Source organism: Dipodomys merriami, unplaced genomic scaffold (assembly GCF_024711535.1).
Source record: "Dipodomys merriami isolate MVZ:Mamm:240054 unplaced genomic scaffold, mDipMer1.0.p SCAF_19, whole genome shotgun sequence".
NCBI classification, from domain to species: Eukaryota; Metazoa; Chordata; class Mammalia; order Rodentia; family Heteromyidae; genus Dipodomys; species Dipodomys merriami.
In genome coordinates this window covers 20,406,090-20,421,867 of record NW_027203270.1, presented here as the reverse complement: position 1 = coordinate 20,421,867, position 15,778 = coordinate 20,406,090, and the positions used below count along the sequence as shown (strand labels likewise).

Sequence of the window (15,778 nt, the reverse complement as noted above, 5' to 3'; positions counted from 1 at the left end):
GAAAGACAAATTTTGCCTTGATAGGAGGTGCTTCTGAATTAAATTACAGATCTATGTCACTCAGTTCTATCCTATCGCTTCTAGGTACTGACTTCTTAATTTTGTTTTCAAGAGCATCAGTTTACCAAAGGGATCCTCCGTAACTGTCTAGGCCATATTCCTCCACAACTTATTTCTGCACAGGGGAAACAAGTTGGTGGCCTTGGCCTGCTTCTTCTACCCTCAGTAACCCCTTTTCCATTATTTTAATTCTCTTGCATTTCCATTTATAGGGTCTTGCCTCACCAAATGGCTGGCTGCCTCTGCCAATATAAAAATGATATTGAGGTTATCTGCAAGACAGTCAAGCTGCACTGTGACCATGTACTGCTTATAAACATCACATATTGTCGTAAGTCTGTTGCCTGATGAGACTTTTTTCATTTATTTTTTACTTCTCCTTAGTAACAATTTTAAACAAATAGTGCAATTGCCTTATTTCTATCTACTTATCCAGTGCTAAATGCCATTCATTTCTGAAAGGCTCCGTTGCTCATACTCAAGTTCTTAATATCCAACTCAAAACTCCAAGTTTTCCTGTACATGGATCATTCATGTTATATTTGGATAAGGTCTCATACTTTTATCTGGGCCAGCCTTTAGCAATTTTTCTGGAAACCTACTGGCTTACAAAACTTTAAAAAGAAATTTTTATTGGTACTATAAAGGTGATATATAAAGGGGTTAGAATTACTTAAGTCTAGCCTGGCGCCAGTGGCTCACGCCTGTAATCCTAACTACTCAGGAGGCTGAGATCTGAGGATCTCGGTTCAAAGCCAGCCTGAGCAAGGAAAGTCTGTGTGACTCTTATCTCCAATAAACCACGCAAAAACCGGAAGTGGCGCTGTGGCTCAAGTGGTAGAGCACTGGCCTTGAGCTGAAGAGCTGAGGGACAGCGCCCAGGCCCAGAGTTCAAGCCCCACGGCCAACAAAAAAAAAAAAAAGGATTACTTAATTCAGATAAACAGTACATTTCTTTTTTAAAAAAAGAAATAAGTTTTTGAAAATACATTACCTTGCCCATGTAATTGTAACCCGTCTGTACGATATTTTCACAATTAAGAAAACATTTTTAGGGGCTGGGAAGGTGGCTCAGTGGTAGAGCGCTTGCCTTGCATGCATGAGGCCCTGGGTTCGATTCCTCAGCACCACATAAGCAAAAAGAAAAAAGCCAGAAGTGGCGCTGTGGCTCAAATGGTAGAGCGCTAGCCTTGAGCTGAAGAGCTGAGGGACAGCGCCCAGGCCCAGAGTTCAGGCCCACGACCGGACCCCCCAAAAAAAAAAAAGAAAACATTTTTAAAAAATACTGTACAGAGGGGTTACATGAGCAAGGTAATGAGTACATTTCTTATCAAGCATTGTTGCCTCCTCCTTTGTTTTTTCCCTACCATCCCTTCCCTTCCATCTCCACAACTACATTCACCACCACCGCTTCCCCGACCCTTCCCCGACCCTCCGCCTAACAGTACATTTTTTTTGGTCATTGTCACCCCTTCCCTTGCTGTCAGTTTTTCCTTCTTATCCCCACATATAATTCATTTTCAACATAGTGTCTAGTGAGTACCATTGCTGCATTTGTTTACCCTTTGTCCCTCCTTTCTGTGCATCTTTTTGGCTTCTAAAACATGTCTGATTTAACATCAAGAAGCTTGAATACAGGTCTCTACTGGTAACCTAGGGCTTTTCCCCACATATAATATTCCCTTCTTCCCAGAGGTAGGGACAGCAAGAACCTTTCACTTTTAATATTAGGAAAATAACATCAATGTTATCAAGTGCTGTATCTTCATGTCCAGATCTTATGTCCCCAATTCTGAGAATGCTCAAGTTCCTCCTTTTTCTTTCAAAGTCCTAACTTCCTCCCATGATCCTTATTGCTACTAAAATACTCTAGTTCTTCACAAGAAACCTGTGTTCATAATGATACTGTAGACATTCATGCACTCAGAAGCTGGAAATGTTTTAAGCGAACATTTCTGTCTTAAAAAAAAAGAAGAAAAAAACTTCTTCAGCATTTCCATCTTTAAAAGAAAGTAACTTTTTCAGCCCCACATGCTATTTTATGACTGTAACTCAAGCTACTCCAGATATAAGGATAATGTTTCCAAGCAAGTTTAATCAAAAGTTAGCAAACAGCATTCTAACTAACAATCAGGCATCAATGCACCTTTGTGATATCACCTAGATCATGGCTAGAGGCTAGACCAGATAGAAATGTGAGTCCCTAGTTAAATAGGAATGTTTTATCCACAAATTGTCATTATTATCTTGATTTGTTGCAAACAGAAAATTAGCACACCAGCTCCCTACCCAAGTTTAAGGAAACTATCAGAATGTTCTACTATTTTCTACTGTGTTTCTGAATGTCCTGTCATCACAAAGCCCCAATGAAGGAACTGTGTGTGTAGGTGAAAAAGAACTTTATAATAACGATTGGGGACTTATCAGGAGAGGGACCTCTGGGTTAGCATCTCCGTCCTTGCTATCCTGAGAACTGGGCTTTGTCCTCCTGAGCAGCTGTGATGGTAGCAAGAACCTTGAAGCGCCCTGAGGACATGGGAAAAGAGTCTTGTGCTCCCTCTGCATTAGAGACAGGACAATATGGGGTATGGGAATGAGAGGGGGCAGGGCTCTTCCCCAGAGAAGCTGCTGAAGGGCTGTTAAATGAGTACCGAGAAACTTGATATCCTAAATAGAATCCTGTATTTCACACAGAAATATCTTACTCAGAATACTCTAATAGCTACTGTGTAAAAAAAAAAAATCATCTTCTTGTTGCCATTTCATAGGCCTACATTTGAGCTGATTCTACCCACTGCTCTATATGACACTCAAATCTTTTCTGACCCCTAAGGTATTTGGCTGGGTTGGTTGTAAGGTGGTAGACTGACAAGAACCTACCTATTAGTCTTCCCTTATCAAAGCAGTTTCTTCTTTTCTGACAGTTGAAGAAGAATCAATAGGGAACCCAGAAGGAAGATTCATGAAGGTGTTAACTGACCGGAAGAGAAACAATAGCACTGAGCTGATTATTGAACCAGAAAAAGAACATGTGGACAAAAATGATGCCAGCTACTCAGGCGTAATGAATGAGCAGCTAGAGTCGAACAAACAAAATGAAATTAGTAGTGCACTCAACAATATATTGCCCTATTTATCAGAGGGAAATCTACATGATGTAAGGACAACATTGTTACCATTCATTAAACTGTTATTCTCAAATGAGAAAAGTAGGGATGATTACATGGATAATACAAAAACCAATATAAGACCCCACTTTAAGCCAGAATCCAACAAAAATAAACTGAATAAACTTAATTTTCTGGAAAATCTGTTAAATGCAGAAATTCAGAAAAAAATTAATGAGGTTAAAAAGAAAGAAGAAGTAAATGTGGATACACAGCCTACCACTATTTTAGGCCCTAAGTTTAAACGCCAAATCTTTCCCAGAAAAATGCACAGAGTCCAACCACAGGAAAACATCCAGGCAGAGATGAAAAGTACAGAGGAAAGACCACAGAGGCTCAACAGAGTCCTCAAGGGGCCAAGAAGCATACAGAAAAGGCACTTCAAGAAAGTGGCCAAACAGAACATCTGGAGGAAACAGAGTGGCCAGCCTCTTCTAGAGAATATTGCTAAAGAACGGTTTAGGAGACTACCCATAAGGGAGCTTCATGTGGCTCAGAAGCCCAGGAAATTGGTGAGAAACTCCTTGCCCACAGAGCTCTCGTTCACAAAGGAACTTAAGGCAGCAGCCTCTTCACTCCTGAAACCAGACTCAGCCAGCAGGGCCTCCATGTCCACCACTGAAAAAGCCCTAAATGAGGTAAAAAATAGAGCAAAAACCTTAACCTACACCAGGTTTGTTTTAGATGGTACAAATTCTAGAGTTAAAAGCAAAAAGGCTTCTAATACAATCATATCCCCCCAGAATTATGCCGTTCATAGTACTGGCTCTTCTGTAACGCACAGAATACCTAAAGCTAAACTGAACAGAAAGTTCAGAAAGAAAACTAGACTCTTTAGACCAGTGCATGCAAACAGGCCTCCATTTTCTGGAGTAAGGAGCCTCATAAATTCCCCTTCAGGAGAGGACTTTGTATCATGGGGAGAGCTGAACTCCCAGGAGAATACTTTTCCAGAATTCTATGCCATTTCAAATCCTTCTATAGACATCACTCCTCCAAAACAAGAGATTACAACAAATGTTTTAGAAGGAAATACTTTTGTTAAAAACATTCCTGTACCAGCAGGAAGTCACACTCAAAACACAATTAGTGAAATTGCTGCTCCAGGTTCTAGCGTGACTGCATTCAACTTAATGCCGCCTGTCCAACGAACCAACGAGACACTATGGCAGGGCATCAACATGGGCATTGACTCATCATCAGTCAAGGCCACAGACTACCAATACCAGTTTCCATCCTTTGGTGATCATTTTGAAATGCAGTTAAACCAGCAGCTGAAGCCTCTTGTTCCCAACAACGATGTAAGAAAGCTGCTATCTCAGCTCATCCGGACCTTGAAAATGGACTGCTCTGAGACTGACATGCAGAATGCCTGTTCCAAGCTCATCTCCAGATCTGGCCTCCTGATGAAACTTCTCAGCAAATCACAAGAAGTCAAATTGTCCAAGGCGGAGTGGGATACAGACCAGTGGAAAACAGATAACTACATTAATGAGAGCACTGAAGTTCCAGGTGAACGAAAGGAGTCAAGTGAGGTGAGGACAACTATAGAACTCCAGGCCTAGACTTCCTCATCCTTTAGATACACCTTGAAGAGAGGAAGGCCAGGGCTTTAGTCCAGTCACGACTAGGACAGTCCCCACTCTCCTCCTTTATAGACTGAAGTGCTCCTAAAACACAGATGAGACATAGAAAAATACAAAGTAATAAGGCATTTTAACACATTAGATTGGCTGCATACTTTAAGAATCTTCAAGGTCCTCAACTTGAAGAATAATAGGATTTTGAGCTGGGCACCGGTGGCTCATGCCTGTAATCTTAGCTACTCAGGGGGCTGAGATATGAGGATCGAGGTTCAAAGCCAGCCGGAGCAGGAAAGTCCATGAGACTCTTATCTCCAATAAACCACTAGAAAACCAGAAGTGGCACTGTGGCTCAAGCGGTAGAGCGCTCGCCTTGAGCTGAAGAGCTCAGGGTTAGTGCCCAAGCTCAGAGTTCAATCCCCACGACTGACCAAAAAAAAAAAGTGGGATTTTGAATAGTTTTGCTCTTTCCAATCTCTTCATTATTTAATAAAATTGTCTTTTAAAAAAAACTTTTTTAGCTCATACAAGAAGTTCCTGGATATGGCTTTAACAACAAGATCATCTTGGCAGTAGCTGTGATTTTAGTAGTGATGATGTTGATTATAATTTTCTGTCTCATTGAGGTAAGATCCACAATTCATTCAGACCTCCATAATATATCCTGTCTTTGTAATAGATTCAGAATGCACAACCTGAAAAGCAAAGCATTTTCCTACTCTTCAGCAGGTAATTCCTTGATGGTGTAGATAGTTTTCTGTCTATGGAACAGTATTTCTCATTTTTATTTCTGTAATATCAATTAATTGAGACCACTCTTAAAGAAGAGGTGAGTTTTTTTTAAACTGTATTTTTTTTGTCTTTTCTTTTTTGGTACTGGGGATCGAACCCAGGACATTGCACTTGCTAGGCAAGCGCTTTGTCACTGAGCTACATCCCAGCCCGAGTTTTATTGTTGAGTACTGTCCAAATTTGTGCCAAGGACTCAGTGATAAGCATAGGGTCAGTTTGCAAAGGCTTCTGGATACATACATACAAGTATACAAGTAGCACATCCACATCTCTCAGTGACTCATGATCTACATATTTCTATGCAGTTCAACCTTGTATTTTCACACACAAATATGCATATATGTTCATATATATGTATATGTATGTATATATTCATATTTCTTATGCCTCATTAGATGACAATTTCTGAGAGGGCAGGAAGTTTGAAGTGTTTTATATGTAGTGTCTAGAAATGGTAGTCAAAGGAAGAGAGATGAGGTATTATTTTAACTTCACAATAAGCAATAATATAATTCAATATTTAAACTAGAGTACAGTCTAGCAATGGACAAACCAGATGTTCCTAAGTTGTGTGTGTGTGTGTGTGTGTGTGTGTGTGTGTGTGTGTGTGTGTTGTGGATATTAAATCAGAAAACGTTCATACTAGCTATGGGCTCTACCACTGGTTTACACCCACAGCCTAAAAAGTGAGTGGGTAAAAGGAACTTATAGCAATATAATAGTTGCTTAAGTATTTGGAGGCACTAGTAACAAAATAGCCCTACCACTCTCCTTGCACATATTTCAGTAAGTGAAAACAACAATCACAAAAAAGAATTAAATGTACTTTTCTTTAATATTAAATAAAGCTATTTGGAAAAAATAGAATGGCTATATTCATAATCCAGAATTTTTAAATTTTTTAAATACATTTTTTATTATAAAAGTGTACAGAGGGGTTACAGTTACATGAGTAAGGTAACAAGTACATTTCCTATCAAGCACTGTTACCTCCGCCTTTGTTTTTCCCCTACCATCCCTTCTCTCCCCTCTAGAAAAAAGTTAAAAAGAGCTTTCTATACCCGATCTCTTAGGCAGAAACCTTTGGTACATGTGGCCACCTTGACCTGAGGTCAGTGTCAAAAACCTAGCATTATGTATGCTACTTATAGTACAAAGAGGTTTCCACAGTTTGTCTGGTCTAACCCTCACAAAAGTCCTGATAGGAAGATCTCACCCATCATCTTCAACAGGACATAAACTTAAGGCCCTGGTGATAAAACCAAGGACAGACACTCTGATTCCCATGACAATTTTTATTTTACACTTACTCTTTGCTGAGCTAAAACACTATCTTTATCTTCCATGATCCATCTGTCTTTCCTGCTCCAGTACCAATGTCATATTATTTAATCTCAGTTGCTTTAAACATTTTTTTCAAGTTACAGGTAGTAAGGAAAGCTTTTGCTCTCAGATCTTATTTTCCATATATTTCATATCCTTGTATGTGTTTCCTTCCAAAGTTAAAAAAATATTATGATTACATGGAATATTCCAGGAAGAACATTCTAGGAAAGAAGAATCTCAACCTACACGTTTTATTTCTTCTTATTCTTTTTTTTTTTTCTTTTGTCGGTTGTGGGGCCTGAATTCTGGGCTTGGGCATTGTCCCTCAACTCTTCAGCTCAAGGCTAGTGCTCTACCACTTGAGCTACAACACCACTTCCGGCTTTTTCTGCTTATGTGGTGCTGAGGAATCAAACCAAGGGCCTCATGCATGCAAGGCAAGCACTCTACCACTGAGCCACCTTCCCAGCCCTATTCTTCTTATTCTCCGTAGAGAATAAGATGAGTTTGAGGGGTTTTGTTTTTTAAGGAGATCATTGCATAATTCAGGCCTCACACTTGATATACACAAACCTATTATCTAAGCAATGCCCCCCAATACTTGTTGTTGTAGGTTGGTTTTCATATACGGTCTTGAGCATTTGCATGAGCATTCCTGGGATTAAGATCCTCATATCTCATATTTTTGAATTGCTAGCATTCCATGTGTGACTAGCATGCCCTCCCCCTATGTTACAGGTTTTTTTAAATACAATTTTAATTATAATTTTAGTTTATACAAGTTTAGTTTCTTTTTTTATTGTGAAAATACTGTACAGAGGAGTTACAATTACATGGGTACAAGTTTAGTTCCTAATAAATTGTAAATAGGGTCTTTCTTCCATTTGTTAGTATATGGGAAAGCTATGAAACTTTGTGTGTTGACCACCCTTATTTTGTTCTCTACCCTCTTTATTAAAATTTGCACACTGCATTTCTAAAAAAATTTCAGGTGATTTTTCTTAGGTGTTTTAGGTTATGCATTATTTCATATAAAATAATAATAGTTTCCTCCCTTACTTACCAGCCCCTTAACTCCATTTACTATTTTATTGTATTTACTGGGATTTCTTCAACAAGGGTATCTAGTAGCAGTAGCAGTGTTTCATTTTAAAGCAGGACTGTTGTTTTGTCTTCTAGTAAATAATTTGACCAAATAAGGGCATTTTATGAGGAATTATGTACTGGATTTTATCTAACACAATGAATGCATATGTTAAGTGACAATTTCAGACAAGACCTTCAGCTTGGTACTGTGGAAGAGAAAAAGATCTATTAGTAATGTGGGATTCCTGAGCTAAGATAAGTTATCATCTCCTGGGCAGATAATATATAAAGAAAAGAATGAACAGAAAGTTGGAAATAGTGGTCATTGTGGTGGGAAATCATGATTATGCTTTCTTTCAAAACAGATTTGTTGCCACAGAAGAACAACAGGGGAAGGCCAAAGATCTTCAAGGTAAATATGAGTCTTTAAATCTCTCAATGAGGCTCTGAGAACTAGAGGAACCCCTAGAACTCATCTATTTCTATCCCCTAGCCTTACAATGGAGGGGGGAGGGCACTACCCAAGGGAGAGAGCACTCTTCCTTCCAGAGGTCTTACCTGGCTCCAGCAAAAGTAGTTCCTCAGCAGAGGCAGAGGTGGTCAGTACTGGCGTGGATACCGCTCTGTCACCAGTCCTTCAGTGAATGACGGTGGAACACTGAGAGGTTTCAGCTATGTCTGCTCCTGCTAGTGGTGGGCCTCAGGAGACAGTGTAAGAAATCAGTGGGGTGTTGGGGTGTAGGTCTGGTGGAAGGGGGGATATAGCGGTCCTTCCTGTACAGTGATGAGAAAACTCAACTCCTCATCCTCCTGCGTACCTTCTCATTCCCACTCTCCCTTTTACCTAGTACTTCACATATTCTAGGTAAGAGAAACCTCAGATGCTAGTTTATCATTTGCTTTAGTAATAAAGAAATGGAGAAGGAAAAGGGGGGAATGATATTGCAGCAAGGTCACATTGCTTGTGAATTTTAGGAGATGATGGTTCTTTCCATTTATGTGGTGTTTGGTACACACATACCAAGAAGACATCCACAGTCTCTAGAACAACAAACTGATTTTTTTTGTCGGTCATGAGACTTGAACTCTGAGCCTGGGTGTTGCCCCTCAGCTCTTCAGCTCAAAGCTAGTGTTCAACTGTAATACCCGCCACTTGGAGTCCCCCCAAAAGACCACCAAAGACTGCTATCAATGCAAGCAGCAAAGAGTCATTTATTGGCAAGCCCGGGCTTGGTCCTCCACGCAATCGGAAACGGTGATGCTAAGAGGTCCCCAGCCTAGGGTTACAACACTTTTTATACACTTTTTGGGATAGGGCAGGGACTTAACATACATCATAACATCTTGTAGCAAATCATCACACACGGTGGGAAAATCATAATGTAACTCTAGCACATAATTGGCACACTACAGGGCGGGAGAGCTGATGTCCTGTCCTTGTGTGACAGACCGGCACCATCTGTGCTAATGTGAGTCAGGGTTTGAGCAACACGGAGTTACTTATTTAGCAAAAAACGAATTACAGAAACAAAACGAGCAGTTAGTAATTGTAACATTAATTTGATCAATTTTTGTCCAGTCTTTCACAACCACAGTACCTCTTCTGGTTTTCTGGTGATTAATTGGAGATAAAGAGTCTCATAGACTTTTCTGCCTGGTCTGGCTTTGAACTGAGATCCTCAGATCTGAATAGCTCCTGAATAGCTAGGATTACAGGCTTGAGCCACTGGCATCCAGCTTCTGTTCTGTTTTCATTCAGACCTAATAGCTTGTCTTTAAACGTTAATAATGTTCTATAAATTGATTTCATACTTCAATCATCATGATAGCCTTTCAGAGATGACAATCGCTAAACTCCACCATTGGACTAAGGAAATTGCTTGCTGTGATTCAACTTGTAGGATAAAGCAGCTAAGAGAACAGAGGCACCTCCCCTCTCCTCTTCTATCCTTTCTTCCTTCACCCAAGCAAATGACACATGGGAGACTAAATCCAAAGAGGACTGAGTGAAAGGCTCTGGAAGATAGTAAATGGTTCTGCCCAGTGTGGTTGTGCAGTTGTTTATGTACAGGGATTTTTGGGAAAGAGGGTAAAAGGGGCTGATAATCCTAGCTATGCTGAAGACCAAGTCACATACAAAGGTCTCCCGAAAGGCATTGTAGGGACCTCTGGGACAGGCATGGAGATTTCCTGCAAGTCTTGTCTGTTTGCCTGGAATTGATTGCAAATCCACGGGTTGGGGGAGCCTTTGCTCATTGTGATTATGAACTAGGTGTCTGTTTCCATCAGACCTGAGATGTACATAGTGACACACATAAAATAACATGAATTTTCACTAATTGTCTACTTCTTTTCCCCCAAGGGGCTTTCTTTGGTGTATGCGAAGGCAGGGCTCTTCAGAATCTGAGAGTCAGGCAAGTTAAATCGAAGAGGGCTTGATGCTGTGGCCAGAAAATGCAGGCAAAAGCAGAATTAATTATGTTCCCCTTGTCTTTCCTAGGAGGGCTTCTTTTTAGGGCGGCCACTTTGGCTGAGGGATATGTACAGGCCTCTCAGTGCTACAAGCAAGAAAAACATGGCCAAGAAGCTACAAGACAAGGAGTCTTCTGAAGAGGATGAAATTTTTCAAAAGAAACAAGGGTGAATGGCTGGGAGCAATTTAACATTCCAAGCTTGGGGGAGGGATGCGTGTGTGTAGGGGTGAGGTGCAAGGGAAAGTCTGGTTGCTGCCTTCAAGACTAAAAGGCTTGGCGTTGTTCTTTTCCCAGGAAGCCCAGTGAAACAGCCATAGAGATGCCATCATCACAACCCCCTCCAAATACTGAGAGCGAAAATCCTGTGTGCTGTGGTATCTTTCCTTCAACAAAAAATTGAAATGTTTATCCTCTGACACTGGCCTCAAGCCTTCCTTTTTAAAGAGAAAGAATGCACAGACTAAATGGAAACAGGAGGTTACAAGTTGCTCCCCTCAAAAGGCAACTCTTGGGTCATTGAATTCCAATTTGTAACTGCAGATCCTTATTGGGCCAGTCACAAGTGCTCTGAAAGCATGTATGGCCCCAGCTGTTTGCAGAGCGAATTAATCCTGTCTTTGTCTCCCATAAATAAAATTAATTTTATTGTTCTAGCTATCTGTATTTACTATGTAGGCATGCTATTTAAACTTATGGCTACCTTATTCTCGCCAATTAACAGACGAGGGACTTAAAAAAGGCAATATTTTACTTAGGCTTTTATGTTGCTTGTAGTTGGTAGTACATGCCCATAATCTTACCACTTGGGGCAGAGTGGAAAGAAAAGTATGAATTCTAGATTAGTCTAGGCTATATATTAAGGCCTTTCCAAAAAAAAATCCCCAACAACCCTATATCAAAATCCACATAATTTATATAGGCTCACCTATGGGAGGCACTAAAGGCCTTAAGGTGCCTTTGTTATTGATTATGCATCCTCTTCCTATCAGCTTTACTGTTATTTGACCAGTGTCAAACAATGGGAGGACTGTAGTTCAACAATAGTGATCACTAAGTTACAACTCTATACTAATGGTCAGGAAGTCCAGAGAAAAGCTGCCCTCAAAAGGCCTGTCTCTCACCTGATTAGGTGACAGATCGGGAAACAGGATGTTCTCATTGACTGGCCATTTGCATAGCCCGTGGTAGGGCTTTAAACCAGTCACTCAAGCTAAACAGGATCACAGGAAGTGGTGGTTCATCCAAAATTAAAGAGGAAATTGTTACCAAAAAAATCTGGTAAGATGAGGAACAGAGGACCAAAGATTGAAATTAAACTAAACTTTAAGCCCCAAATTAATATTCACATGTTCATACATGCCATAAACCTAGAAACCAAATTCTTTTCATCCCATAGCAATTTGCCAGTGCCTTTATTTTATTCAAGTCACATTGAAGTACCCCATTTTCGAATGCCTCCTCACAGACCACCAGAGACCACGATCAATGCAAACAGCAAAGAGTCGTTTATTGCAAGCTCAAGCTTGGTCCTCCACGCACTGGGTAACCGGTGATGCTAAGAGGCCCCGAGCATAGAATCAGCAGTTTTTTTTATAGTATTGAACAAACAACTTTAAGGAACTTTTACATAAGAAATTACATGATTGGTTAACATTTAAAGCAAGCTAAGCTGGGCAAATATGATTGGTTGACCTTAACAGAAAAATATCCTTGGTCCATAGCTTGACCACAAAAGGTAATGAGTCACACCTGGACCAACAGTATGCATGGCATATTTCACCCTGGGCTCTGAAGAACCGGTAGGTCAGGACATTATATGGTCAGAACATTATATGGTTTTTTTAAAAATTTTTTTATTGTAAAGATACTATACAGAGGGTTACAGTTACATGAGTGAGGTAATGAGTACACTTCCTCTTGAACATTGTTACCCCCTCCATTGTTTTCCCCCTACCATCCCCTCCCTCCCTCCCTTCCCCGAAGTTCTTTTTTTTTTTTTTTTGATTGTGATTAAGTGATTACATAATTTCCGGAAATTCACAGTATTGTGGAATAATGATGCTCATTTAAAGTCACAAGTTCATTCTAACTTTCCTGGAGCAAATTGTCTATCACAGTCTGTAATATATAACGGTGCTCACATGTTATATACCATATATGTGATCAGCAGCATGGGGATATTTGGTAGTGGTTCAACCAGATGAGTGGGAGTTCTTTGTTTCTTAAGTCCTGTTAGTTTTGTCATATCACCTAACATTTTGAATTTAGCATCCACTTATCAGGGAGACCATGTACTGTTTGTCTCTTCGTTCTTGGCTTACCTCGCTCAACATGATTCCTTCTAGCTCCATCCATTTCCCTGCAAATATCATTATTTTGTCATTTCTAATGGCTGCATAATATTCCATTGTGTACAGATACCACAATTTTTGGATCCATTCATCTGTGGTGGGGCATCTAGGTTGTTTCCATATCCTAGCTATTGCGAACAGTGCTGCAATAAACATGGAGGTGCACGTGTCCTTGTATATTGGTTCCTGTTGTTCAGGGTAGATGCCTAGAAGTGGTATGACTGGGTCGTAAGGGAGGTCAATCTTTAGCTTTCTAAGGACCCTCCAGACTGCTTTCCAAAGTGGTTGTATAAGTGTACATTCCCACCAGCAGTGTAATAGCGTTCCTCGTTCTCCACATCCCCTCCAGCATTTGTCGTTGGCTGATTTGTGGATGTGGGACATTCTGACTGGGGTAAGGTGGTATCTCAGGGTTGTCTTTATTTGCATTTCCTTCACCACCAGGGATGATGGACATTTCCTCATGTGTTTCTTTGCCATTTTTATTTCTTCATTTGAGAAGTCCCTCTTTAGTTCCCTTGCCCATTTAGTAATTGGTTTGTTAGGTTTGGGAGGGATTAGTTTCTTGAGTTCCCTGTATATACAGGATGTTAACCCCTTGTCTGATATATTGTTGGTAAATATTTTTTCCCAATTAGTTGGTTGTCTTTCTAGCTTGGTTGCGATAGCTTTATCTGTGCAGAAGCTTTTTATTTTAAGGTAGTCCCATATGTCAAGTCTTTCTCCAACTTGTTGTGACCCTGGGACTCTGCTCAGGAAGTTCCTTCCTGTGCCTATTAGTTCAAGTGTCTCTCCTACTCTGTCCTGCAGTAGTTTCAGAGATTCAGGTTTAATGTTAAGGTCTTTAATCCATTTTGAGTTGATGTTGGTGCATGGTGATAGGCTGGGGTCCACTTTTAGTTTTCTGCATGTGGCTGCCCAGTTTTCCCAGCACCAGCGGTTGAAGAGGCTGTGTTTCTTCCATTGTATGTCTTTGGCTCCTTTGTCAAATATCAGCTGGCTGTAGGCCTGTGGATTTATTTCTGGATCTTCTATTCTGTTCCATTGGTCTTCGGGTCTGTTTTTGTGCCAGTACCATGCTGTCTTTGTTATTATAGCTCTGTAGTAGAGTTTGAAGTTCGGCATGGATAGCCCTTCCACATTGTCTTTATCCCCTAGAATTGTTTTGGCTATTCTAGGTCTTTTGTTGTTCCATATGAATTTTTGGACTGTTTTCTGTATTTCAGTGATGTACATCATTGGGATTTTAATAGGAATTGCGTTGAATTTGTATATTAGTTTTGGAAGTATTACCATCTTTACTATATTAAGTTGGCCTATCCAGGAGCATGGGAGGTCTTTCCATTTCCTAGTGTCTTCTGCAATTTCTTTCTTTAACTTTTTATAGTTCTCATTAAATAGTTCTTTTACATCTTTGGTTAGGTTAATTCCTAAATATTTTATTTTTCGGGAGGTTATTGTGAATGGGGTTGCTCCCTTTATCTCCCTCTCTTCCTGTACATTATCAGTGTATAGGAAGGCAACTGATTTTTGTGGGTTTATTTTGTATACTGCTATTTTGCCGAAGTGATTTATGATTTCTAAGAGTTTGGGGATGGAGTTTTTGGGATCGTGGAGGTATAGTATCATGTCATCTGCAAAAAGGGATAGTTTAACTTCTTCTTTCCCTATGTGGATCCCTTTAATGTCTTTTTCTTGCCTTATTGCCCTGGCTAAGGGTTCTAGGACTATATTGAAGAGGAGTGGAGACAGTGGGCATCCTTGCCTTGTTCCTGAATTTAGGAGAATTGGTTGTAGCTTTTCCCCATTAAGTATAATATTGGCTATTGGTCTGTCATAAATGGCTTTTATTGTTTTTAGAAATGTTCCTTCTATTCCTATTTTCTCCAGAGCTTTTAGCATGAATGAATGTTGGATTTTGTCAAAGGCCTTTTCTGCATCTGTGGCGATAATCATGTGATTCTTGACCTTGGCTCTGTTGATATGTTGGATTACATTTATTGACTTATGTATGTTAAACCATCCCTGTGTCTCTGGGATGAAGCCTACCTGGTCATAGTGAATTATTTTTTTTATGTGTTTCTGGTTTCTGTTAGCTAGACTCTTGTTAAGGATCTTTGCATCTGTGTTCATCAAGGAGATTGGCCTGTAATTCTCCTTTTTGGTTGGGTCTTTGCCTGGTTTGGGGATGAGTGTGATATTGGCTGCATAGAATGAGTTTGGGATAGCTCCCTCCTTCTCTGTTTCTCTGAAGAGCTTGAGGAGTATGGGTATTAGTTCTTGTTTAAAGATCTTATAGAATTCTGCTGTGAATCCATCTGGTCCTGGGCTTTTTTTTGTTGGAAGACTTTTGATAGCTTCCTGTATCTCATTATAGGATATTGGCTTATTTAGTTGGTTAACTTCTTCTTTGCTCAGTTTGGGCAACTTGTATTTCTCTAAAAATGCATCCATTTCTGCCCGATTTTCTTCCTTTAGAGAGTATAGCTTTTGAAAGTAGTCTGTTAGAATTGTTTCGATATCTTGGGTACGTGTTGTGATGTTTCCCGTGGCATCCCTAATCCTATTAATATGGGTTTCCTCTCTTCTTTTTTTAATTAATCTAGCCAATGGGCCATCAATTTTGTTTAGTTTTTCAAAGAACCAGCTTTGTGTTTGGTTTATTTTGGTTATGGTTTTCTGATTTTCTAATTGGTTAATCTCTGCTTTTAATTTGGTTATCTGGCTTCGTCTAGTAGCTTTAGGTCCCATTTTTTCTTTTTTTTCTAGCTGTTTTAATTGCAACATGAGATTATTTACTTGGTCTGTCTCCATTCTCTTGATGTGGGCACTGAGGGCAATAAATTTGCCCCTCAGGACTGCTTTTGCTGTGTCCCACAAGTTTCTTTGTGAGGTGTTTTCATTTTCATTGAGTTGTAGGAAATGCTTTATTTCTTCTC

General features: G+C 40.0%; 1 protein-coding gene across 3 annotated transcripts in view; it reads left to right on the top strand.

Annotated features, from left to right (window-relative positions):
- The window catches only part of LOC138830838 (leucine-rich repeat-containing protein 37A-like), a 52,430-nt gene extending 41,289 nt beyond the window's left edge, over nt 1-11,141 (top strand). For all 3 annotated transcript variants that reach the window (XM_070027646.1, XM_070027647.1, XM_070027645.1), the window contains 7 exons: nt 273-391; nt 2,985-4,762; nt 5,332-5,436; nt 8,380-8,426; nt 10,377-10,428; nt 10,515-10,654; nt 10,783-11,141. In XM_070027646.1, the coding sequence (XP_069883747.1) occupies nt 273-391; nt 2,985-4,762; nt 5,332-5,436; nt 8,380-8,426; nt 10,377-10,428; nt 10,515-10,654; nt 10,783-10,888 (2,347 nt within the window). In that variant the 3' untranslated portion in view covers nt 10,889-11,141. The remainder of the gene's footprint in view (nt 1-272; nt 392-2,984; nt 4,763-5,331; nt 5,437-8,379; nt 8,427-10,376; nt 10,429-10,514; nt 10,655-10,782) is intronic.
- The last annotated feature ends 4,637 nt before the right edge of the window (nt 11,142-15,778 follow it).